Below are 27,052 nucleotides of genomic sequence, written 5' to 3' on the forward strand. Positions count from 1 at the left end.
AAAGAGTGTACTGAGGGCAAGGGAAAGATCTGCTTCAACAGTGCACTCCTGAACCAAATTAAAACAGTTCTATCATAGCCACAAGAGCAAGGACACAGTAGCTCTCTGAAGGGAGGGAAGTCTGTTTATGCAGTGCATGTCATCACAAAGCTGGGGTCAGAAGGGATCTCAGATTCCCTTAACGTATTTCTGTGAGGATCACCACACATATGTCATTCCTAACAGATGTCTGATCTGCTCTCAAGAGCTTCCAAAGATAGTGACACTACAATTCCTCTAGTAAAAGAACAAAGTGGAATGAATTATGTGCTTATCATTATTGTGAGGGCACTAGTAACATTAATGCCTGCCTGGTTTTCTGTTGCCAGTTTTCTCCCACTCTCTTTCAAGAGCTTCTGCTGCAAGGATGATTCAGTTGCATTTCAAAGTCTACCAGCTGCTGTGAATTATTAAGGTAATCTGAAGTTGACCTCAGTTTGTACCTTTATATATCACTGGGTCATTCCTACAACAGGGACAGGATTTCTGAGTGGGAACACAAAGCTCAGAAGAGGAGAAGATTCACCATAGTCAGCCCTGTGCAAGCTGTTGCTGTTCATCCATCACAAACCTCTGACCCCCTTCAGTTCCTTGCACTGTTCCTGTAGAAAGGGAAATTAGTTCATTAGCTTTGTTTTAGGAATAAATTGCACAGTTATTGTGGTGAAAGGTAAGAGGTATTTGGAAACCGTATGTTTCATGGTGTAAATCGGTCACTGGTAGGAATCAGGACTTACACAGGGGCATGTTATCCTGAGTGTTCTCAGATGCTGGATTTCTTTCCCCTTTTTTTCTGAAATACCATTTGTGATGGACAATGTGCCTGATGTCACTTAAAGTATCAATCCCTCTTTTGTCATTTTTCTTATTTTCAAGTGAGTTTGCATGACGGGAACCTCTTGTCAAGCCTGAGGATATCCATGTTGTTTCTTGTTCTGAAGCCCCTATTGTCATACCCCTATTGTGAGTATGTGGGGTTGCTGTCTCCTCTCACCACAGAATGTTAGTGTAGTTGGATATTGATGTAGAGAGCTGTGTAGAATAGTATTGACATTATGAATTAAGTCATTGAATGGATCAGATTGCATTTTAAATTTTAATGCAAATATATAGAGTAAAATTCTATGGATTCTTCAGTACTTTGATCTACAAGTAGCAGGAAAGTCTTCAAAGCAATATTCTGATTAAATAATTAAGGTCAGCAATTTTCACAGACAATCTCATTGCATACTAGGTTGTGTAGAAGTCACTTATGTACTCTGAAGTTCTTTTTGCATGTTATCATGACTCTGCCTAATCCAAATTTGTCCATGGGACATTTGTAGATTTTGAGTAGGAAAAAAGAGGTAAATACAAAACAAAAAATATGAAGGAAAAAATGTTCATGAAGACTGCTCTGTATCCTTCTTGAGAGATTTAACCATTTTAACCATCAAGACATTTTAAGTAGGTATGAAGGGATGTGATACAGGCAATGCAAACTTTAGAAGTGCTCAGTCATCAACATCTCCAAATGTCTTTTCCATGAAATGTTACCACATAAGTGTGTAATTTGGCTACCAATAGTAAAATCAGTTACCAATAGTAACTTGATTCTAAGTGCATGACTCTAAATATAACTGGGAAAAAGACCTTGATAAACTTTCTTTCATTCAAAGCTTAAAAGATTTTTTTTTCACTAAATTCTGGCGTAGAAATTAACTTTGCTTAGCTAAAGGTACTTGGGTGAACATAGAATTAAATTATTTCCAAACAGGTCCAATATCTGGTAAAAAGTAGTGAAACAACCTAGCCTCCATATAGCATTAGAACTTCTACTGAGATTCAAAAGCAGGTCCCTTTAGCTAACATTCACTAAGAATGGCATTTATTTCACACTATTTTTTTTCTTGTATCCTCTGTAAAGCTAGAGTTTTCTTATTACTACATTCTGAAAAACTCATTTGACATTTGAAGAATTGATGTGTGAAACTCTGGCTCATGAAAACTTCAAACACTAAAATAGAAGCAACACTGTGACTTGCTCTCTCCTGAGTTCGTTATGTGATGGCCACCATTTTTGACATACCTTCTGTTATTCCAGGGGCAAGGGGGCTAGGGGGCTGTCAGGAGAAGTGTCAAAATTTCAAGTTCTTTGCCACACCCTAAGAATCTCCAGGAGCTCTTCCATGAGAAAAGTGAATGCTAAAAAATTCTTTTCCTAGTACTCTTTCATCTGGCATGAGAAGGATCTATGTTGTTGAAAGGGCACGCAGCTGATGTTAACAAATCCTGTACAGGTAAATATCATGACAACCATCAGGTTGCATCAGCTTGGAATCAGTTCCAGTGTGTCACTTTCCTTGCTCAAATTGAACTTAGTCTTTTTTTTGAACATTTGTGTCTGAAAAATATTTTGATCACACTGAAACAACTTTCCAGATTAATAAATGAATAGCAACTCTTCGTGCTGTTATTCTAAGGATGACTCATTTTTCCTCAAGCCTTTAAGATTTCAGTGCATTGAATAGGGCTAAAATTAATTATTTCGTAGGGCTAAAATTTATTATTTTGTATTTCCCAGGACACATCCAATTTCCTACAGCATTTTTGGAAAAGTTGTCTGGTTCAGACATAGCATTTGATATCATAAAGGTCCTTTTAATACGACTTCAACCACCTCCCTGCAAAACATAAACTAAGGCAGAAAAAGCATGTTTTTATCAGCACAGAAACGTCTTCAGTAGGAGATTTGCCAGCACAGCTATCATGATTGGAGGGTGTACTGGTTATTTTTATCTCACCTATCCTAGCCATGAAGGTATGGTGGCAAGCTTAAGTCCCTGTTGAGTCATAGTCTGAAAACTAATCAAGTTGTCAAGATGATAAAAGTAGAAGTCAAAGCTAAATGTTTCTATATGCTAAATTCCATATATATGAGAGGAAATTCTGTCATATTGGTAAGAGGAAAACAATCCTGAAAACAGCAAGCAAAAATCACTCTTCAGAAGTATATTTCTCAGATAGATATTAAGCTTAGTATTTGTTAATTGGCTCCTCTGCTATTCTCCTTATGCATCATTTCCAGCCGTTACTTTACCAGGCCACTCCTTTATGTGCATATTGGGTATAGACTATTAGCTGCTATTTCAAGCTCCTCATTTTCTTCAGAAATGTAACCTTTGTAAACATTATCACAGCCTTGAGACTGTGTAAGCAGCTGAATCTCTTTATAAATAAATGAATAGACTAAATTAATAAAAATAAATAAATTAAATAAATATTCAGTGAATAACAGGCATTATTAGCTTAGCCAGATTGAGAGGCTTAACTCTGGCTGACCCCAACAGATGATGGTCCCAAAAAAAAAAAAAAGAAAAGGAAAAGAAAATAATTGCTTTGCTGATTTCTAAGCTAAATAATTAGCTAAAACCCCCACAGCAGTAGGTTTCCCCTATTTACCCTCATCATCCATGAGGGAGACAGGGATGACCAGCAGGAAAAAGAAAAGCCAGCTTCCATACTCCCTGGATTGTTGCCAGTGTAACTCAAATGTTATTCTAGACATACTAGAAATACGCTTGATTATGCACTAAATGCTGAGAATTGCGACAGCTGCTTTTAGCTACCAGCACAGCAAAACTATTAGCAAAAGGCTGCCATTCTTCATCAATTACAAAAGAAATGGCAGTATTGCTTTTGTGGCTATGGCTGTTTCTGACAGCTGAGAGAAATATATATGTTCAGGGCGATGTCTGGAATGCAAAACAGAAGAAAAGTGTGCTTCCCTGATTGTGTCTAGTATTCAAGATATTGATGGAGCCAGCAAGCTCGTGTTATTATGAGGACTGCACAGCCATGAATACATAAATTGGAAACTGACTTTTCCAAGTAAAATATGCCTTTCTCACATTACTTTTGTGGGAGTCAGTGTCCAGAGTATATATTCAAAACTTATTGGTAATTTTTCTATAAAAGATAAGCCCCAAAAGGGCAGTGTCAGCATCTCTCTTTACAAATGCACATCTTCCCAATACTGGAGTTTTGCTAAAACTACTAGTGGAGGCCAGGGGAATATTTATTGAGACACAGAATCTCCTGATCTGAATTGCAATGTAGTGCTGCAGTGAGCCATAAATTCACTTTTTTTTTCTTCAACTTAAGAAAAACCCGAAACCCACAACTATGAAATGTGTTGATTAGATTTTTATTTGAATTCTGATAAGAAGATGGATGCTGTTTGGGTTGCCATGGTGCTATTTTTGGAATTGTTTAGAAAGAATTTTGTCCAATGTAGTTAGTTTCTATGCCAGCAGCTGTGCTCTTCCTTCCCCCTGCCCAATAAAAAGATATTTTCACAATCATTTAATTTCTTTCAAAAGTACTAAATGATACATGTGGAAGGGGAGACGTTGTGCAGCAAGATGATGAGAGTTCTTCTGACTCTACAAGAAAATCCTGTCTTAACTCACCACGAAGTAGATTAAACTACCTCGGTAGTCCATTACAAAAAGTAATTCCATGAAAATTCACATACAGTGTCACATGCTCATTTCTTACTAACAAAAGGGAGGATAAAGGTGAACAAGAAAAACAGCAAAGTCAGAGCCCTGAGTTTCAAAACAGAAGACTTGAGGAAGGAATCTGCTTTACAGGAAGCCCTTGGGAGCGTCCAGAGGAGTGGTATCTTTGTTATTGTAGAAATTCAAAATTTGGCAGGAGGGCTGAGTCACCTACTCTGGGTGAACCTCTGATCTCTGCGCAGTGGAGAGAGGCTCCAGCCAGAGCCCATGGAACACTTGAACTCCTGCTATCATTTCAGCATCCCTTCCTTTCAATTAACCCTTAAAACTTACTGCTCCCACCCATCCTTCTCTTGCCTCTTCAAAGCCTCAAAGCGTGCCACCCTCACTTTCTGTATAAGACAATGCACTGCTACCACTTAAGTGAATTTTGGCATTTGTAACCAAACTTAATGGCATTTGCAGGCATATTGAAAGCTGATCTTAATGAGAAAAGATGATATATCACCATCTCCTTTCTAGTTTGTCTTTGCAATTCAATTTGCTCTCCATTATTTTTTTCAGGAATTGCATCTAAATAAGACTGCTCTATTATTCTCATAGCCTTGAATCATATAATTTTCCTCTACAATGAAATAACCATTTTATCTAGTCCCAGTTGAGTTTTGTGTGTTCTTTGTCATGGTCTTCAGCATGACAACATCTTCATCTTCAACAAACTAAACATAAAAAATTCAGATTTCCCGCTTGATTACTTTGAAAGACAACAATAGCTGCACAGAGAGCAAGAAACCCACCTCAGCTACACTTTGGTGAAGGTAAAATTTGTTTCCAGGTTGAAATAGTACAAAGCGTCAATATTCTAGTCTTTTAAAAGGAAAAAAAAATCAGGAAAGAAAATCAATGAATTAAATATTCTGTTTTGAAATTTGGGAGGGTTTAAACCTTAAAGTAATTTTTTAAACAAATTTTGACTAGTCTTTCAAAAGCAATTTGAAAATCTCGAACTGGGTATTAGAATATTTTGAAATGCCTTTCTAGTACTCTTTGGATGAGAAGAGATTTCATCAGTATTGTTGTTCTTTCAAAGATTGTTTTTATTTTGGCAAAGTATCATTTTTACCAATGAGATACTGCCAGAAAAAAAAAAGAAAGGTAATTGTTTTAGAAGTCTAGTCAATATTTCATAAAGATTTCTGTTGTGGTATAAACTCAGATGTTCTACAGTTCCTTCTAGTTATTCTGATATAAACTACAAGGCTTTTATTAGTGCTATTTCTGTCAGTTTCACCAACAAGTTACAGATCTTGGGCTCCATTCTATTTTCACTTATTGATGAATCTCCTTAGATTTAGCCAGAGTAAAATTCAGGTGAGGATGCTTGCTGTGATTTACAGTATGTTAGTCCTCAATACCACCTGTATTGTTTCAAAGAAAACACAATCTTTAAAATTCCATACCATTTCTGGAACTGTGTGAATGGTTTAACACTTTTTTTTCTCTTTCCAAAACATAAATAACTAAAGCACATCATTTAATTTTTCTGCATTTTATAATGCCTTACATCAAATATGTGTTGCTTGCACATAAAAATTTTAAAATATATTTAAATGTTAACTATCATATATTAAAAAAAAAGAAATATTTTATCTTTTTTTGTTCATTACTCCATGTAGTAATGTAAGTATATATTTTAATTAAAATGTCATTAACTGTAGTTAATGTGATCCCTCATCACTACCTTTGTGCATTAAAGATTTACAGCTGTAATGCCCTGCATTATTGTCTGGAAAAAAATAATTAGATTTTAGAGTATACTTTTAAAAATACATTGGTTTCTTGCTTTGCAATAAAATAGAAAGCTTGTTAGATACAGTGAGAAATGCTTGATTGAAGAAAGCTTGTTAGATACAGTGAGAAATGCTTGATAATACTGAAAGGATGAGAAACCAATTTCAGAAAACCCATTTAGAACATTAGGTATGCATTTAAATAAGCAAATGACTGGAGGCATATTAAAAAAAAAAAAAAAACACAAAAAAACCAACACTCCATACCAATCATAAAAATATAAGCTTTACATATTATCTGCTTGTTGAAAAAGAACTGACAGATGAGTTAATACAGTTGAAAATGCTGTCAATGTGAAATGGATTATTTTTCATATTCAGTGCCTGCTACTTCTCAGGCTAAAATATGACTTTGTATGTCTCCCTTAATAAAACTCACCTTTTAAATCAAAATTTCTTCCTCCTTTCGTGTAATAAGGTTGGACTATCTGGAGCATGTACCTAGGAATATCGACACTAGCAATCTGTATGTGCAGCAATCATCAAGCACCTCGGTCAGTGACAGAATTTTCAGGCAGTTTGATGGCCACTGTCTGCCTCCTTCATGTTGCAGCATCACATTTTTGAGTGAGGAGTTCTAGATATGGATTCAGCTGTAGTGTTTCTTTTCATTCATTCACTTATTATTTGCTAATATTTTCTTTCTTTTAGAAGTTGATTTTAATGAAACTTGCCCTCAGCTTAAGAACATGATCAGCCCATTAACTGTAAAAAATGATTGATAATCAAATAACTCTCATATTTCTGTGTTTTCTTCAGGAGATAGAAAGAATATTGGAATATCTTGGAATACCTTTTCATTCTCTATTGATCAATAAACCATAACAGGAGAAGTCTGATGCTGCCATCATGCAGCCAGTATTTTTACAATGTTAGTACCAAATCCTCCAGGACCACTGTCAGTCCTCATGTGATGAGAATACAGGGGCTGGGCACTGAAAAAATTATCCTCCAAACAGTTAACCTTCACTTACTTTCATGCCTAAGTCATAGGACCTTTCATGTGGAACATCTCTCAGTGAGGCACTTCCAGAACTAAACTTCAACAAGTCCATTAAGGTTCATTTCAGATGGTGAACATTCTTTAAAACTTGCCAATTTTCATTGCAGAAAAGTAGCAGTCTTCAAGCTCTTACAGTATTCCATGGATATTCTTGAAAAAGTCAATGACCTCCAAATATACCATGTTTCTTAAAACAGGAATGGTGGAGATAACCCACACCACTCTGCTGTTTCTCATGTAGGCAACCTTCACTCCCAATCAGCACTGCAAATTCCAAAATTAAATTGCACAGATCATAGGAAACAATTCTCCAAAGCTGATGGGAAAGCCTAACAATGTGGGAGTTTGTTTTGCTGAAGATTATAGTCTGAAAACTATTTTAATTATGGGGCAGTGAGGAAATGCAAGTAAATGGATTAGCAACCAGCAGGAGGAACAAGATATTTTTGCAGACTGTTGCCATTTACAGTGAGTTTTCTGCTTTCATGTGCGTTTCTTTTGCTCTATTGGTCCCTTTTAAGTTGGAATGTAAAGGAAACTGCACTAGGTCTGGTCTACAGTTATGGCTGAAAACAGTGATAAGGATTACTTCCTCCACAGTACTTCCATTCCTTACTGAGCTGTATTGGAGAAGCAAGGGTACTCAAGTCTGGATTTTGAAGACAACTGCCTGAACTAAACACTTAATTTCATTCTATAATGGGAGTATGAATTCCACCTTTAGGAGACTGCAGTGCAGCTTTTTAATGTACCAAGAGCTTGGTTCAGTTGATCTTACTGAAGATTCAGGAGTTGATTGACCAAAAACTCATTTTAAAGGCTGCTCCCATTTTTTATTTTCATGGTTGTCTACTTTTTCACAAAGTTATGTGGTATAATTCTTTTCCAAAATTTAATACTGAGTTTTCCCAAACTTCCATCCTGTAAGTGTTATATAAAATGTTTGCAAAAATAATGCATGCATCATAAACTATTTATGAGTGTCTTCTGATGGTGGATTCCTTTTGCTTTCTTCCCCATTATGCCTCAGTTATTACCTAGATGATTGTTAGCATGGAGATGAAGAATTAACTGGTTTGTTCTCACCTTTTTTCCAGTGGAACAAGAATTGCAACAGAGCAACTGGAGTACTGTGTCTGAAATATCCCTGATCACTGCTTTATGCCAAAAAAGTGATTACCTGTGTTTCTTTGCAGGAGCATATGTGCTTCAAGTAAAGGCGACAGATGCTGATGATCCCACTTACGGAAACAGTGCTAGAGTGGTTTACAGCGTTCTTCAGGGACAACCATATTTCTCCATTGATCCCAAGACAGGTAAATAGCTTACCAGCAGCAATGGAAGATTTGAGCTTTGTTTTTTTGATTCATGTAGGCAGTATCAATGAATAAATATGGACCTGGTTGATATGGCCAAAATCCAGGAGTGCAATTTTCCACATTATTCAGTTTTGAGTATTGACCAGCTTTTTATAAATTACAGTGTGTGGTAGAAACAAAAGAAACATGCTCATCCAATCACTTCTGGAATATCTAAAATATGTCTGCATTGAATGATTATTGTTTCAATGCTTTACCATTTCTCTGTAGATAAAGCTTTATCTGTTACATGCATCCTATTTTTTTTTTTTTTTTTCTGATGATTGAGTTTTGTAACTTGGGTCTTCTCTGCATTTTTACTTGCTGAACTTACAGTCAGAAATTCTCCAGCAATTACTGTTTTGCTATATAGAGCTAATTTGAGACTGGGAATCATCTCCTTCCCTCCTCTTTTCCTGGGGCATCCTACCTTTGTCTGGGGTTACTGGCTGTGTGAGCAGAAAATGATAATATGTTTAAAGAGACTGAAATATTTGGGAGGTTGGTAGACCTATTAATTGGGTATCTTGTCCTATATTTCTAAATGTCATTCTTGATTCTATATTTAGTAATTCAGTTAAGGAAGGGATAACCTACATGGTGAATGACATACATTGTGGCATCCTGAGTGAGTTACACAGAAAGCTGTCCATATGCCCCTTTCAGCAAAGAGTTTCGCCTTCCAGTGAAGCTGTACTTGACTGTCAGACTCAGGGCCTTTAGCCCTGATGGTGGAGCCTTGTAAGGCTGTTAGCACACCATCTCCAGTGGACACATCCCTTTGTTCCATGCTCCATTTAGCAGGAGATGACAGTGCAATTTGCAGCGAGCAATTTTACTTTTCAAACTGAAATGGCACTTCTTCAGGTGTCTGGGGGAAAAAAGTAGTTGCCTTTATACTTACTTTTTCTTTTCAGTTTTGTAAAGAATGGGTATGAATTCAATGGCAAAAAAAAAAACTTTACTGGAGCCAAAATTGGAGTTTTAGTACAAGTTTCACAAGAAAAAAAAGTAGTTAGTAGTGCTTAGAAGAAGAACTATTTTTCCCATGGCACTTTGAACGGCTGTGCCATATGTTGTCATATGTTACTCAGTAGTGAGTCAACCATAGGTGGTGGCCTGCACCCTACTATCCCTGGAATATCATACAAACCTGGCTATTGCTTTTAATGAATTACTCATGTGCTAAAAGAATGGACACAGCTATAGAGGAAGATTGATGGAACAGTAGCCCAGCGTAGTTTAAAATCCTGTACCAGAAAGAAAGTGTATAGATTCATGCTTCTATAAGCAGCAATAATATGCTGTAACCTGTCTTAACGTTAGAAAACTCACTTTATGAGAGTTACTCGTGGGTCTAACACTGACTGTAGAGGTAAACAGTATGTGAATAACAGTGCATAGAATGGTGCTTAATGATTTGCTCTAAAATTCAAAAGTCCAGGGCAATACTACAGATTTGCTCTTTCCAATTTTTTATTTTATAACTGAGCAGTTTATACAGTAGTTTTTCACTGTAGAGTTTAACTGCCAGAAATCTGCCCTGGGTGCTTTTGACAGGAAAGAGGAAGAAAGCCACTTTAGTACAATGACAAACTCAGAACTGCCAGCAGATGAATAAGCATTTTTTGTGTTGTTCTTGGCTTGTTTTGCCATCTCTTGCATTCCAGTAACAATTTTGAGACATAATCTTGTAGTTATTTAAAGAACCTAAGAACATCCGTACTAAGTTTCTGCCCTGTATCATGTTTCCAAAAGTAATGGCCTCCTTAGCTCTAGTGAAGGATGAAGAGCAAGTGTTTAGTGATGCACACCTGGAATACTCTTCTAGTCTTCAAAGAACTTGTCCTTACAAAGTTCCTGGGTGACCACCATTGTCAAAATAACTAGAAGTCTGAAAGTATTTCTCCTCCACTTTTCCACTTCACAGTGGATTTTACTTGTCCAGGAGTACAGTATCAGCATACCCACTCACTAGAAATTTCACAGCAAATGTTTATTTGGTTAAGAACCAGTTCCTCTTGCTCTTTTTTTGAAAGAGGGGCATCTCTTAGCTTGTTTCATACATTAGACATTGCATAAGACAGTAAACAGTTAATTTCTATTTATAATCTCCCTGAATTGACTCTTTTCTAGATTAAAGACTTCTTTAAACAGATGCTATTCCATAACAATAATCATCCTTCTCCTCAGGGTGAGAAAGTGCACCTAGTATTCAGGAAGGCAGCTGATATGGATGTATACAGCTGCTTAATAGCACTTCTGTTCTCTATTCCTTTCCAAACAGTTCCAAACGTTGTTTGTTTCTTTAGCTTCTACCTCACAGATGTTGATATGCTTGTGGAATTTTCTGTTTCTACCTCAAGATGTCATTGCAAAGTAGTAACAGTGAAAACACTGACCATAATTTTATGTGTGAAATAAGGATTGTGTTTGTCAAGCACTCGACTTTACACATACTCCTTTCTCAAATCACTCCTAATAGGTGTTACACATTTACTCTGATATGAAACTAGGACACCTAGATAGTTTTTAACCTCTGTGTGTCTGGATGTCATAGCTGCCCCTTTTACTCCTTGTCTTTACTGACCCTCTAATCTTTTTCCATCTTCTTGCTGGAGATAAGCAAACCATGTGGAAGTGGGAGATTTAAAATAAAGTACCTTCTGGTGAGCAACTGTTTGACTGGCACGTTCTAAGGCCTCCAATCTTATATGTGGGGGGTACTTTTAAATGCTATAAAATTGCTCTTCTGATTTGAATGGGAGGGGTTTTTTTTTAAACGAGAACTTATCTTAGAACAAATTACCTCTCATATTTTTCCTATATATATTCTCTTTTCTTATGAAAATATCCTTTTCCACCATTAAAATGTCCATTCCACTCAATTTTTTTAATATGTTTATGAGGTCAATATTCTTATTTATGGCTAGATGTTTCCAGGTTTTGTTAGACTCAGTATTCTAGTCCATCTTCTGACTTCAGTTATATTATTGAAATCCAAATTGGTATTAGCAGGAGTATTTATTCAGGAGGTTTTTTCTTGGAATCTGGGTTTTTTTCTTCTACAAAAGTGAGTGATCTCCTGATGAATTATGGGTCAATAACTTTGGAAAGCAAATCTTCTGGCCATACATATTCTTTTCAGTTTTCAGTTTTCAGTATGGAGACCATACTTTTCTGCACATTTGATATTGATGCCATCTGAAAAGACAAAAAAGAAAATCAAAGTTATCCAGTTCTGCAGTTGAACAATTCTTATTGTAAAATCTTAAGGTAGAAGGATTTACAAGAACTCAGAACACCATTACATGCACATAAGGCCTCTACATTCTAATAACCCTTTGATTTAAATTTAGTTGTTCTTTGTGATGCTGAAGTTGAAATACCAACATTTGTAGCCTTTTGCTTCCCATGGATTTTTACCTATACTTTATTCTTCTATTTTGCTGATAAGGTAACCCTAATTCACATTTGTCCTGTCTGTACGAACTGATTTTGGAAGTAATATTTCTCGGTGTTTCATCTAAGCCTTTAAAATAGAGTAGGCAGAAAAAGGAAAATTGCCCATGAATTGCCAGACATGAAAATTATTCTCACTCTTTTTTTTTTCCTGAAGATAAAGGGTTTTTTTCCAGAAAAATATATAGAATGACCTTACACTTTCAGACAGGAATAAACAGTGGGTGATTTGGAACTTTACTGCTAGATTTATAGCCCATTCTTCATTTTCTGAAAAACCCCTGGAACATTTCTGAGAAAGCCACTTAGTTGTACCCAGAACACCTATATCAACCAGATAAACTGCATTTTCTCCTCACAACCTGCTGTGTACCCATGCTCAGTTTTTCTGTAATATTTTTGGACTTCAGCAAAGCTTTTGATATTGTCTCTCACAGGATCCTTCTGGACACAATGTCCAGCACACAGCTGGATAAACACCACTTCATGATGGGTGAGCAACTGGCTCACGGGTCAGGCACAAAGGCTAATAGTGAATGGGGTGACATCAGACTAGTGGGGTTCTGCAGGGCTCCATCCTCAACAGGGTTCTTCAACATCTTCATAAATTACTTGGATGCAGTAGTGCAAGGAATACAGCATAAGATTTCTGATGACACTCAGTGGGGAGGAGCTGTCAACTCCCTTGAGGGCAGGGAGGCCCTGCAGATTTTTGACAAAAGAGAGAGATGGGTAATCACCAAACATATGAAGCTTAACAAGTATCAGATTCTGCAGTTGGAATGGGGCAACCCTGGTTGTGTAGAGACTGGGGAATGAGGGGCTGGAAAGCAGCTCTGTGGAAAGGCACCTGGGGGTCCTGGTTGAGGGAAAGTTGAACATGAGTCAGCAGTGCCCTGGCAGCCAGGAGGGCCAACCCTGTCCTGGGGGGCATCAGGCACAGCCTCACCAGCCGGGCAAGGGAGGGGATTGTCCCTCTCTGCTCTGCACTGGGGCGGCCTCACCTCGAGTGCTGGGGGCAGTTTTGGGTGCCATGATTTAAAAAAGACATTAAACTATTAGAGAGCATCCAAAGAAAGGCCACCAAGATGGTGAAGGGTTGGGAGGGAAAGCTGCATGAAGAGCAGCTGAGGTCACTTGGTCTGTTCAGCCTGGAGGAGACTGAGGGGAGACCTCATTGTGGTCTTCAACATCCTCATGAGGGGAAGAGGAGGGGCAGGGATCGATCTCCTCTCCGTGGTGACCAGTGACAGGACCCGAGGAAATGGCATGAAGCTGAGTCAGGGGAGGTTTAGGTTGGATACCAGAGAATGGTTTTTCACCCAGAGGGTAGATGGGCAATAGAACATGCTCCCCAGGGAAGTGGTCACAGCTCCAGTGTGACTGAGTTCAAGAAGCATTTAGACAAACACTCTCAGGAACATGGTGTGACTATGCGTCCTGCGCAGAGCCAGAAGCTGCACCTGATGATCCTGATGGGTGGCTTCCAACTCAGCATATTCTATGATTCTGCAATTCTATGTTATTTCATTTTGTTAGTATAACACAGGAGGTCTTTCATTTGCACATGTCTTTTCTGCTTAAATGAAAATACCAAGGATGCTGTAAAAGACTGTGGAACATATAGTTTCCACAATGCCAAATTAAGCAGTAATTAAGACTAGGAGATTTAAAAGGAAACCTAGTAAAGTTTATCGTCTTTGCACAAATATTTTTTTTCTGAATATCACATGAATATGAACAATTTTTTTGCAGTTTTGTAATTCAAATTTCAGTTTGGAGCAAACGGCATGCAGTATGGTATTTGCCATCCTTAGGCAGGAAAATGGTGATTCCTATTAATGTTGTCATTATAATCATGTTACAAGTGGAGAGAAAGGAAATTGTTATAGATTTCAATTAATGGGAATTTTTAATAGGTTAAAGAAATAGCAGATTTAGGTCAAAGTCATTTCTAGATTCTGAAAAAGTATTATAACCTAATGGCTCCTATTTTGACTTGTTAAGACAGCAGTGGTTAGTTGCTATAAAGATAAGAATGGTCCTTAAAGTTTGCTTCTTGCCATTCCAGACCCATTTTAACACCAAGTAAAAAACCTGTTTTTAACATCAAATGGTTTAATACTAGAAAATAATACTTTATAAACCAATAATAACAAGGAAAAATCATACTTCCAGTTGGTTTATTTTTCAATTTTGCATGTTACCTGCTCCAATGTGCACCTAGGCATTTTCTGATAACTGTTGTTTAACATATAGCATTTTGCAATGCTATTCACATCTGTAAAATTTTGACAAAGACATGTATTTTCTCCTACATATTTGATTTCAAGAAAAAGCTTTTAGTACACCAAACCTTAGGTTTATACAACTTCATCAGCTAATTTGTGTGTTCAATAGTACCTCTCCTTTTCTCTCCCCATCTTTTTCTCTCCAACTCTTCCTTTTATACTATATATTCTTAACATATCAGAAGGGGGATTATGGCATATCTACTTAGATATCAGCTGTCCAAAATCGTCAAAGACTAAAAGTCATTGTGGTAATGTCTTACTGTGATATTTAAATTACTTTTTTTTAAAGGAAATTCCTCAAATATTCACTGCATCGTTGTGCTATATCAAGAACACTTTTTCAAACAAAGGAAGTGTCTTCTAATAAAGACCTCCTTTTGTAGAAAGGAACACTGCCTTGTCCTACATTAACTTGAATTTATTGGCAAGTGAATGGTTGGAAACAATTGACAATGCAGGCTTTGCAATGCAATGCCACCTCTTCCTACATTTCCTCACTCTGTACAAGGCAGTGTTCCTCATCCCTGATGTGGCAAATCTATGATCACAACATTAATATCCCTAGTGAAAATGCATCATTCTCTTTCATCCGTTCATGTCCTGATTGAAAAGATAAAACACTCATTTTGAGTGGTTGAATACCTGACAAACACACTTTTGAAAAGCCTGAGTGATTTGCGTGTTTCTGTGTGACCTCCTCTCATCAACCATTTCAGAACTGTATTCCTGGATCAAGAGATCCAGTATTAAATTGTAAGAGTAGACAATCACAGCCCTTTGTTTATTTGCTCCTTCTCTTTCCCATTTCTTCTCATAGGTGTAATAAGAACAGCTTTGCCAAATATGGACAGAGAAGTGAAAGAACAATATCAAGTTCTAATCCAAGCCAAGGACATGGGAGGACAGCTGGGAGGACTAGCTGGTACCACCACTGTAAACATTACTCTCACGGATGTCAACGACAACCCACCCAGATTTCCTAAGAGTATGTAGTATTCCAAAGCACTGATTTCCAAATAAGCATGACTGAAAGTGTTAATTTGGAAAAGTCCTTTAGATAAGAAACTCAGATCCTGGAAAAAGAACAGTATATGATGAAAAAAATCAAATATCCTTTTTTTTTAAATAATATAAAGCTCAACTTGAAAGTATGAGTTGAATGTTTAAGAGGAAATATACCATTATTCCACAAGACCAGCCTGAGCCTAAGAGTTCATTTCATTTACACTATAAAAATTACCTGGGAAATACTATTTTGTCAAGAAAAACTGCATGAATCCCTTCAAATTACAAAAGGTTATGACCTGAGACTTCCAGGTACCAAAGGAAGAGCTAGCTCATGCTAAGCATTATTGTTATAATGTTCAGGAACAGATTTTTATGTGTCTTGGCCCAGAAGATTATATCTGTCCTTGAAAACACTTGCAGCCTCAAAACAGTGATCATGCACTGATAATTTATTATGTTTCACATCAATTAGTTTAAATGAGGCTTTTCAGAAATATGCTAATTTAAGGAGTTTCATAGTCTGCGTATGATTAAGAGGATTGTCACTTAAACTTGTCTCCATAAATTTACTGAAGTTTTGTATATTCCATACCTTCAAAATGCAGAAACTAATCAAGCAAAAATCTTGATAGCTATGCCAAAATAATTAGCTGCTAAAATTCGTTAGTAAGGCAAATTCATATTATAATATATTGCATGAATCTGCAGTAAGATCACAGCATTTTTTACTTTGCATCTCTTTCCTTGCCCATGAATTGAAATCCCACTATACGTATTATGAATGCTCCATAGGTACAAAACCACATCTGCAACTGTGAAGTTTTCTCCTGCATAAAAATTCTTCTTTTACTCATTGTGTTTTTGCAGGCATGTAAGAAAGATCAGGTTACGAGAAGGATCCATCTGGTCCTTCCTTCTGTCTCTTACACTCACATCTAGATGGTATCCACAAAACAGGCCAAACAATACTTCATAAAACTTCTTTACTTTCTAATTATATTTACTTATAATGGTGCCTTTGTATTTAACAACCCTCAATGTATTTTTCTTGCAGCAAGTTCCCCCATTGCTTTGAAACAGGTAAAATTTCAGAGTCCACATCCTCTGTCAGAGGTATATAAACTAATCATATATCATACAACAAACAGCTTCCCCTCATTTGTTTTGAATCCATCCTTACATAATTGCCTGCATGTTAACCTCTTCAAAAATTCAGAAAGCACTGCAAAATATCAGCTTTATTTAGAGAAACTGTGTCGATTTCTCTTTGTTCAATATGGGAAATTCTCTCTGAGTTCAGTAAATCTGCTCCTACTGTTTTGCCTGTACATGTCAGTCATATCCATCTGTAGCTCCACTAGACTCCCTGGAGAACTTTTGGGGAAGAAAATCTGTGTTATATTATACCTCCAAGCCTTCTTGTGCCTCGGTGGTTTGAAGCAAAATATTGCACATCATAATAGTTCCCTTATTTCATTCTTCAGGCTCTTGGGCATGTAACAGCTAATTCAAATGATTTGTTGCTGTTGTGTCTGTTTGTTCCACAACTGCTTCTATAGCTAATTTAACCTTCTCCTGAGTCCCCTATAAAGTTCTAGGATAGAAAAAAATCCCCATTTTTTCTACACTAACAACAAAGAAAAAAATATACTAAGTTTTACATTCGTGATCTTATCTTCTCTGAGCACCTCTGTATCTCAGTTTTGGGCTGGCTTTATACAGTTCCTCTCAGGCTTTTGCCTCCAGATGTCTTAAAAGGCAATTATTATTAGCTTGTTTGCAGAGATTTATTCAAACTCATTCTTTGTCTTCTTTATTGTGGTTTTATAGATAAAGCAGACTTTATGGTTCTTTCTATTGTCCTCCCTGAGACACAACTTCATTTTTTTGAAAGATGACTTCTTGCTTTTATTAGCTATGCTGTTTGCCCTTACAGATTTGCCTTTTAATGGATATGTACATTTGCTGTGCATCTTCTAAATGATATCCCTAGACAGCACCCACACCACCCATAGTGATTTAACAGTCTCAGCTATCCCGTTCAGAATTTCTATAGTAATATGCCTCAGTTTATTTATTTTCACTTTCTTGTTATTATTATTTATTTAACTGAATATAATCATCTTGTAATTCTGGCTTTTATTGCTCCTGCACAAATATTGCATTTAAACTAATTGTAGTTGCTGTAAAATTTAGAATAACTAGGGAACTTTTCCTGAGTAGCTAATGGTAATGCTGTTCTCTTTTTTAAGTCTTAGTTGACAGAAATTCCTTTAACAACTATCATTATTCCTCCACTGATAAAGTCTACTGTAACTTTCCTGTGTATTTGGCTCCTTGATACTATGCTGCTTGACTGATTTTCTTCTTTCCCACAGATATTGAACACAGGTATTATGCTGATATTCTTGTTTAGCATTAGGCATTAAAGTTACCTATACTAGTTCCCATTTTAACCTTTGGCTTTATATAATGGCTTTCTTTCTTTCTCCTCTTTACTGGTCCCTACTTTGATTCTGTATGAACTACCACTTCTGCATTTCCTACTGGGCTATCATCTCATTTTGTAGCTTTCTCCAGTGAAGAATGCAGAGTTCTCATCACTGCACCCTTTGTCTGAACTGCATACCTTTGCAATTTTTTTTTTTAATTGTGTGTTTTCCAGCACCTGAAAATTCTCCTGAACCTTTCACGAGGTATCGCAATGGTCATAGAAAAGTTTTTAAACTTTCAGAAGCCTATTCTTCTTAAGGCCAAAATGAATTTTGCATTTTTCCTATTCTTTAACAAGTGCCCCAACATTCTAATATTGTGACTTACTTCTCCTCACCACTTTTTTTCAGCCAGGCATTTGAAGCTCTGTCTTTCAGTCTTTTTCTTCTGATTGTACATGGTGAGACTACTTCAGACTATGCTACTATGAATGTCCTTAACTTCAGGTTTCATTTGCTAGCCTAAATTTCAATCCTAAATCTTCTTTATTTTGTCAGACCTTACGTAGTATCTCCTTCAGTTTCACAAGTGCTGCCAAAGCCTTTGTGGCATCCTCCAAACCTGAAAAATAAGCAAATCATCCCATAGGGCCTCTTTGTACCAGCATTCCTGCTGTCTTCATCCTCAGTGCTTGTTAATCTGTCCATCGTTCTAGTCTGCTCCTGTCTTTCAGCTGGAACCCCTGCTGTTGGAAGGGTACCAGGACTACAAGAGGAAATAATGTAACTGTCTGGAGACCAAAAAACTCAGTACATTGAAAAGCTTCATGTGCCCAGTGCTCATTCCCATTCTGCTTTTCAGCTGTATCTTTTACTCCCCTTGTTGTTAGGGGCCTTTTATTGTATGCCTTCATCTACTGTTGTGGTGCAAAAATGCACAAGTTTCACATAATATCAGATAGTTTTCGTGACACAGAGAAATCATGGCATATATCATCCTCTCTGAAGAAGACAGCCTCGAGGTCGTATTTAATGCATGAACTGCAGTTATGACATCTTTGCCCAAGTGTTGCTATGAAGGAGCAAAAAAATCACACACAAGAGACCAAGCTTGTCCTGTACTTTGCATGCTAGTAAGGTTGAAAACCTTTTCCTTCTATTATATCAAATGTCACAAAAGACAAATTACAGCAGTGACTCTCAACAAAACAGAAGAGAATAAGACTGGAGGTTTGTGTTGATATTGAAAATAACAAACACTTAATATGGCTTACAAGCTAAAATGTCAGTATGGGGGCTCCAGTGTATTGGTCAGCCTTTTTTTTTTTTGCATGTGTTACAGGCAACAGTCTCGATCAATGGGGATTTACTTAGCGAGCCCGTTTGGTTAAGCAGTATGTGAGATGATGTGTAGTGTGCCTGAAATTCAGAGACACAAAGCTAATTACAGCTAAACAAAACAACTAAGTGAGAAAAAGTAGAGTCTGAATTATATTTCTAACATAACAACTGTATTTTTCTTTTTTTTCCCCCTGAAAACGTTGCAATGATTAGGAATAATTACCTGCCAGGAAATGGAGTTTGCCATTTGCTTGACTACCATAGCTGAAAGGAAAATTGTGAAGAATTTTAGTTTATGTGAAAAATAAGTCTTTAAAATCAGGTCTGCATAGGTGCCAAGTTCAGGCCTGACAAGAGAGCAGGAGCCCTTGAGTGTTGCTGGGATTGAGACCTCCAGTATCCTTTTACTCGCCATTGGTCAACAAAGCCAGGAAGTGCAGATGGAAAAAGAGGACTAAAGGTCCTTTAACACAAACTGCTCCAGGGTTAATGTTTTTGCATCACATAATCAGGACCACAGTTTTGCAAAGGGCTTGTGCCAAAGAAGCCATGATGTAGATTACCTAATCAAATAAGACAATATTAAATTTCACAGGATGAAGCTTAAATTTATTTTCTAAACTTAGTAAAGCTGAAAAAAACACCCAAGATTTCACAGCAGAAGTAGGAGAACATATATTATTAATATTTGGAAGAAGCTACATTGATAAATTATACATTACAAGCTTGCAAAAAAAAATCTAACACAGAACACCTTCATCTCATTGAGGGTCTTTTAAGGAGACAGGCAGGTTTGGATGGGTTATCAGCATCAGTGATGAAAAAACACTGACTATCCTGTTTGAATGTATTCAGTGGGGAACTCCCACCTTGCATGTCTCCTAGTAATGAGGAGTGTAACAGAGAGGAAACCTCTAAACATATGTTTCTGTCAGAGTTGCCTGACCTGCAGGTATCTATTGGCCCACATTTCAGAAAACTGACACTTCAGAAAATGGATATTTTCTTTAAAAGTAGTAGGAAAAAGTTAATCTGAATTATTTTATTATTAAAAATTATTTCCAGAAGTGTTTTCTACCTTCCCTGGCTCTTCATTAGTACAGCTCCTTTCTGTATTGCTGTGCATGTTTCATTGTTAAAGATAGAACTTTTTTGTAAATATTAAAATAAATATTTCATACCAAAGTTTAATTTTTGCCAAAACCAGAGAAAAAAAAGTAAGGCAAATAATGAAAAGGTAAGTACTTTTCCTGTCATATCAACATCGTTCAATCAATTGAACAAAAATTTGGTATGACACAACATTGCCTTTGAAGAGTGGAAAAAAGCTGCATACATCTAGGTATACACCCTGGTCCAGAAGGGAACTGATGGCCTTTCTCTCTCAGCTACTTACTTACATGATAGCTGGCTAAGTAAAAAGATGGTTCAGCACATCCTTCCTGAAAGCTAATGGGCTAACCCTTAATTCATCAAGCAGTGGACCACTCTGAGCATACTGCCAGGACAGCAGTGGCTTGTTTCCAATTATTAAAATAAGCTTCAAGAAAAAATGGATGGGCTATATTTACTTCAACATTTAAATGACAAAAACTGTATAATTAGTTGGTATAAATTATGCTTTATGGAATCAAACCAATTAAGTGAAATGGTGGATTCATATTTCGTAAGTTTACTATGCTTCAGTTTCCCTGTCACTTTCTTTTGTTCACTGCTGACAGAGTGAGTGTGAAAGCAATTTAGAGAAATAAACCCTTATATGCTGAGCAATAAAAGCACATGTGAATCATTTTGGTCAAAGGAATAGTATGTCTTTTTATTTTAATATGACATAAATATGCTTTTAGAGAATAAGGCCCTGACATAGAAGAAATGCAATTGAATTTTTAAATTTAGACAGTTTTTTATTCTGATATTAGCAAATAAAAGACCATTACAAGTGTCTTCTGAAGTTAACAGTAAGTTTGGGGTTTTTTTAAGGTGTGTATTTTTTAAGGTGACACTCCCTGAATTTGCTTTTTTTAACTCAAAAGAACTATTTGGATAAAGCTATGTTTTATCACATCATTTCCAGCTAACAGAAGTCAATTTTGTGAGAGAATGATTAAAAGCTCTTTCTAATAGAAGAGAAATTAATTAAGGTTTGAACCCAATACTTGAATTTTGTCTACTTGTGCATGTCTTAGCTTTTAAAAAATGCATCTCTGATGGTCAGAAACCATTGTCTCAGGGCTGCTTTGCAACCACATTTAAAATATTCAGACAGCAGTAGAGCAATGCCTAGACATCACAAGGGCCATTTTTTTTTGCTGTCATTGGTCTTTCCAAAAGCATGTCAGTGAAATCCATCAAGATAGTTTGCATAAAAGACTATGGCAAATTTCCAGAAATGCTAACATATTTGGAAACATAAACACAACTATTCATCTTTCTGGTAGTGACCCTTTAAATAAAGCAAGGTTGAAGGATCGTTCCTACAACCTTGCACATCAGTTGATACTGTAGGATTTTGCGGGTAATTGGATTTGGATTTCACAAGTGGCCAGTACAGTGCATTCCACAGAACATATTAAATCCTCCATTGGAAACTGTTACAGTGGGGAATGCGGCTGGAGAATTAAACATCTCTGAAACATCTAGCAAGAATCTGTCTGTCCATATATATTTCCTTTCCATGGGACTCCTGGTTTGATATATGCGTGTTGCAGGATCCCCAGGAAACAGCAGAGGAAACAATAATCTTAGAGAGAAAATTTCACAAAATAGCCAAAAAGTTCACAAAATAGAGAATTCAGAAACAAAAAAAAGAAAAAAAATATTTCATTTATGCAATTTCAGGAATTTCAGAGTAAGTAAAAAAGACCTTTGTAAACACAAACTAGCCCTTTACTCTCTTAGTTATATGACCTTGGCATGGCACTTGAATGACCTATTAGCTGGACGACCTATTACACAGATATATTATATATTATGTATTACATATTACATATTAAGAATAGGATTTTCATATTATTACCCTTTAGATTGCATCTATTTTCAGTGATTATTTATTGGTTTGCAGCTTATTTTAATAGGTGTTCTGTCAAATACTGCAATCTGTAGAAATATTTAAAAAGAAAGAACAACCAAGTGCTGAACCTGGAATGGCCTGCCTATATATTCTTGTGCATACACACTTTGTAGATTGAAAATTCTTATTATAGATATTTATTTATATGTTATTGGAAGCTTAGTACATCACAGAAATTGAACATGCATTAGTTGTCCTAGGTTTTACTACATTAAAGCTGGTCAGTTTTTAATTCAGTAAACTAAATGTGGCTGATTCTATTCAAGTGGCTTTGAACAAGACTAGCTCAGATTGTATTGCAAAATTGGTTCAGAAGCAGACTGCAAGCAAGAGGTCTTCTTGTCCATATGGGATAGAAAGGAAAATCTTTTAATCCATTGCTTTGGATGAGTGGTTTATGAGAGAGAAGTTCCTCAGATAATGGTATCTACTTTTAAAGATTTCAGAAGAACGCAACACAAATCCCACCCAGTAGTGTATTAGAAATCTACAGGAAAAGACTGTGTGATTGATAAATTATTCTGTTCATTAATCTAAAAACTTAAATAATGAAAGCAGTGGTTTGATTTAAAAATAAGTGATGAAGATTTAGTGCCTCCTTACTTGGACAATTTGCTAGAAAACTTGCTCAGGATTTAGGTTCAGATCTGCCTAATTAAGCATTTTAACAAGTCTGCACAAGTTTCTGGGAAGTTATTCTACTCCCTGTAATTCAGATATGGAAGTATGGCTTCTCTCAGTATTTCTGTTAAAAGTTGTTGTGCTTTTATATACAGCACTTGCATCTTCATTGGCTCTCAGAATGAAAATGAGTCCATCTTTCATTGATTAAAGAATTTGCCTGGCAGACAAGATGCCCTAATTCAGTTCCAGCAACTAATTACTGATTTTATACCAACTGGGAGATACCTGCACAGGACAGGTGGACAGATTCATTGCAGACTAACCTGCAGGCAGAGATTATTTGTGAGACTGAGCCAGGGCTTGCTTTGAATCAGAAAAGAAAGGATGGTCAAATCCTGATTTTCTCCATCTTTGTTAATTTTCTAATGTCTATGCCATAAGACATAAAAGAAAAAAAGCACTAGGTCAGTTTTGTACACCAAGCTTATACTGTTTAATGTCAGAAAATCTTACCCAAGTCTGGTTTTCATTTACCTGTGAGTTTTGGGCAAATTAAGACTGCATTTTTGAGTTGAACATATACTTTAGCCAACCATTTCAAACAGCAATGGAAGATGGGAATGCAGAGACTCCAGAAATGGGCTCATGCAATTGCAAGCCCATCATGAAAACAGCACCCCTGCAGAGGTCATTATAATTTTGGATTGTAATACCTTTGACTTACTACAGCTTCAACACCAGTAAAACTACAGTCAGATCAGTACAATAATAAATACCAGCTGACCAGTATTTGCACAGGGCTCTTACAGGAATCAGAGAACCAAGGGTAGCTCCTCTTTATTCTGGGTTCCTTGCAAGTCTCACACCTCTGTACTATTTGCACTGTCTTGCCTGTCTCACCCTCCTTTGGCCTCTCTTTCTTCTTGATCCTGTATATCCTTTTTTTCAAAATGCACTCTTTTCTCTCTTATGGGAGACACAAATTTATCCTTGATCTCATATTCATCTTATAGCTAGAGTGTAGCCATCTCCTCCTTCAACTCCACAATTGTTTGTTTGTTTGTTTTTTCCCAATGGTAGCACTGCTAAAAGAATTTATACTTTGCTGAGTCACTTCCAGCTCTGAGTTTATCCATATTTTTCTATACTGAAATCATGAGTCTTCACCATCCCAGATAAGCTCTTCACATCTTCATCTTACTTGTTTTGGCCACTATCCTGTCACACAGCTTAGTGACCCTTGCCTGCTGTTTCTGTTTCACTTGAGTTACACATTCGACAGTCATTAAAAAGCCTCTGTATTTTTCTTTTCCCACCACCATTTAATCAGTGCAATTATGGACATTTTTGCATAGACTAAAAGAATGTATACAATGGCTTATTACACTTCACTTTTAAAAGCAAAAGAAGGACATGTGAATATCTGAGAAAGTTCCTGAAGATTTATGTTTTAATTCTATAGTATTAATCTTAGAACAGTACAGGGCACAGTTTTGACCAACACCAAGTAAAGCTTTCTCAGAGAAATTCAGGGCATTTGGAGAAATTAGTACAGATCAAGAACTACTTTGTGCAGTCACTTTCCATGAAATTGACCTATTTTGGTGTGGCTAAAAGAACTCAATAACATGAAATTAGGCCGTTCTATATTGGCTGGCTTCTGCGCCACAGAGTACGGCTGGTACATGAAATTTCTTTGTACATTTGTAGCTTATTTGAGCCTGTGCTTTGCAATCCAGGCCATGCAGCCCTTTTTGGGTCAGAGTACCCCGAGTTAAGTAACCTTCTGCCATTCATTATATGTGTGTGTAACATAAAGGAGTTAAAACAAAGTTTAACCTCTATAAAAATTTGTATTTACATATGTGCCAACTTCCTCTTACTTTTTTTCTTACTCTTTTCCATTTCAGAACTATTGATGCACTTTTAGTAAGAACTGATTTGCACCCAAATGTGCACTTAGCCTTAGCAAAGACTCCCTGGAAACTTCTTCTTTTTTTTGTAGCTTTCACTGTTGCATGTTCTTAATAATAAAACATCTTGAAGGGAGAATCATTTTATTCAGACTGAATAACTAAATTCCCAACCAAAGCATTGGAAGAAAATGGAGAAATAAACTGGAGGGGGAGATATTCAATTACCACAGATCCTTAAAACACTAAATGTTTAGTAAATTCTTTGTCTGCTGCATTTATATTGTTTTTTTAAGTCTCTCAAGAATGCATAAGTAGCAAAGGTTATATGAGGACGGTTTAGAGTACTGACTGAATGAAACAAAAAACCTGTTTAAAGGTCTAAACTGAGAGAGAGTGAACCCTTAGCTGCAAAGCAGAGCATAAACCCAAATATAGCTATTTCTTTATACTACTCAATAGCCAATGAAAAATATAGGTAATTTCTCACTGGCTAAAATGCAATGTGCTGATTGCACTGTAAACAATAATTGAAGAAATACAGATGAGTATAATAATAGTTAGAAGTTAAATGTTCTGTTTGTCACAACATTCTGTTGTTAATTCATTTCCCTCCTATCATCATCTCTAAGCGGTAATTGATCATTAATAGAAATATGAGGTAAATTGTTTTTAAACACTATAATTATCATAGTAGATTATTATCATTAGTAATTGTATTTCACATCTGCTACCTTATGTAGAGAAGGTGCAAATAAATACAGTTCATAGAAATTTAACAACCTTTGGCAGGAATCATGTCATTCATTCCACTACAATGTGTTTTCTGTAGGAGTGACAAAGAAATCATTCATTCAACACACAGAGAGTACTTAGATTGGATGCATGAAATTACCCACAGTAACCTTGGTACGTCTTAAAAGCCCCATGCATCTCCACCTACTCTGATAATGAAAAGTAGATAAGGCTACAGATTTAACAGCATGGGGTTGCCTTGCAATGCTTTGAGAATTGGTTCCAAAGTGACTCACTGACAACAGTGTCACTTGCTGTGTCACTATCAGTTCTGGCAGCATCTGCCTTTTTCCCTGAGGTCTTCCATCCAAGCAAGAAATGAATGTATCCTTTCTGCTCCTAACCATGGTGAGCTTACTTTCTGAAAATTTAGAGACTACAGGGCAACATAAAGTGAAGCCGACCATATGTAATTATCTAATTATAATTACAATAGTTTAGGCTCATGATTTTCAAAAATATCTAAGAACTGCAGTTGTATTCAGATTTTCAGGAGTGCTCCACTCCTTGTAAAAGCATTAAATGGGATGCCCAAGTGCTTGCAACAATCCAAATGTTCCTAATGACAACAGTAGGAGCTAAGCAGAAGATACCAAGCAGTTTGTCTTCTGTGAGTCCAAAATACCACTTTTGTTGAATATTTGCATAAAAAGCTATAAAAAAAAAAAGAAGAAAACAGAAATATTCTAGAGTATATCTTTTGAGTTTTGTCTTGAGTTCATGACAATTATTTTATTCTCAGTGGCTTCTATGGGAAATTTGTTGAATTTGTAAATGCGATTGCCACTGCTCACAAGAGAAGGACCTGTAATTAAGCACTCACTACTTTTGCATTTCATTGGAAAATGAGCAGTATTTATACAGAGAGCTTACTTTAAATACTTAAATTGGAAAACATAAACATCACTTGTGATAAGTTGAGCATACTTGCTATAAAGTAAAAGAGAATATGGATGGAAAATATACATTTGCCATCCTATTGCATTTTCTTATCTATATTACACACTAAATCACAAGTATTTAAGGAAACTGCATTGAATAAACCAAAGCTTAAAACAAAGTATAGTAAACTATTATGAACTTGTACTTGATGATTTCACAATTTTATCTTTAAAAGTAATAATTTTCAGTCTCAGCCTGTGCCTACATGGTAAAGAAAAGTAATATGCACTTTAGGGAAAAACACTTTCATGAAATGTACCCAATGAGTATGTAAAAATCAAGTCTTCACAAGGAGTTTTTTGAGTAATACAGGTGTTGAGCATGCTTTGTTTAGGTGATTTGAGGGATGCAACTGAGGTGTGACTTGGAGGACTTAAGATAGGAACCTAATTTCCTTAGTCGATGGAGAGAAAAATTAT

General features: G+C 36.4%; 1 protein-coding gene across 4 annotated transcripts in view; it reads left to right on the forward strand.

Moving 5' to 3' along the window:
• LOC103618747 (cadherin-12) overlaps window positions 1-27,052 on the forward strand; it is a 442,407-nt gene that overhangs the window by 351,630 nt on the left and 63,725 nt on the right. For all 4 annotated transcript variants that reach the window (XR_001863453.1, XM_017738754.1, XM_008637182.2 and 1 more), the window contains 2 exons: window positions 8,591-8,710; window positions 15,326-15,493. Coding sequence is in view for 3 of the 4 variants with exons in the window: in XM_017738754.1 (XP_017594243.1) it covers window positions 8,591-8,710; window positions 15,326-15,493 (288 nt within the window). In the remaining variant the exon portion in view is untranslated. The remainder of the gene's footprint in view (window positions 1-8,590; window positions 8,711-15,325; window positions 15,494-27,052) is intronic.

Source organism: Corvus brachyrhynchos, unplaced genomic scaffold, assembly GCF_000691975.1.
Source record: "Corvus brachyrhynchos isolate BGI_N302 unplaced genomic scaffold, ASM69197v1 scaffold23, whole genome shotgun sequence".
Taxonomy (NCBI): Eukaryota; Metazoa; Chordata; class Aves; order Passeriformes; family Corvidae; genus Corvus; species Corvus brachyrhynchos.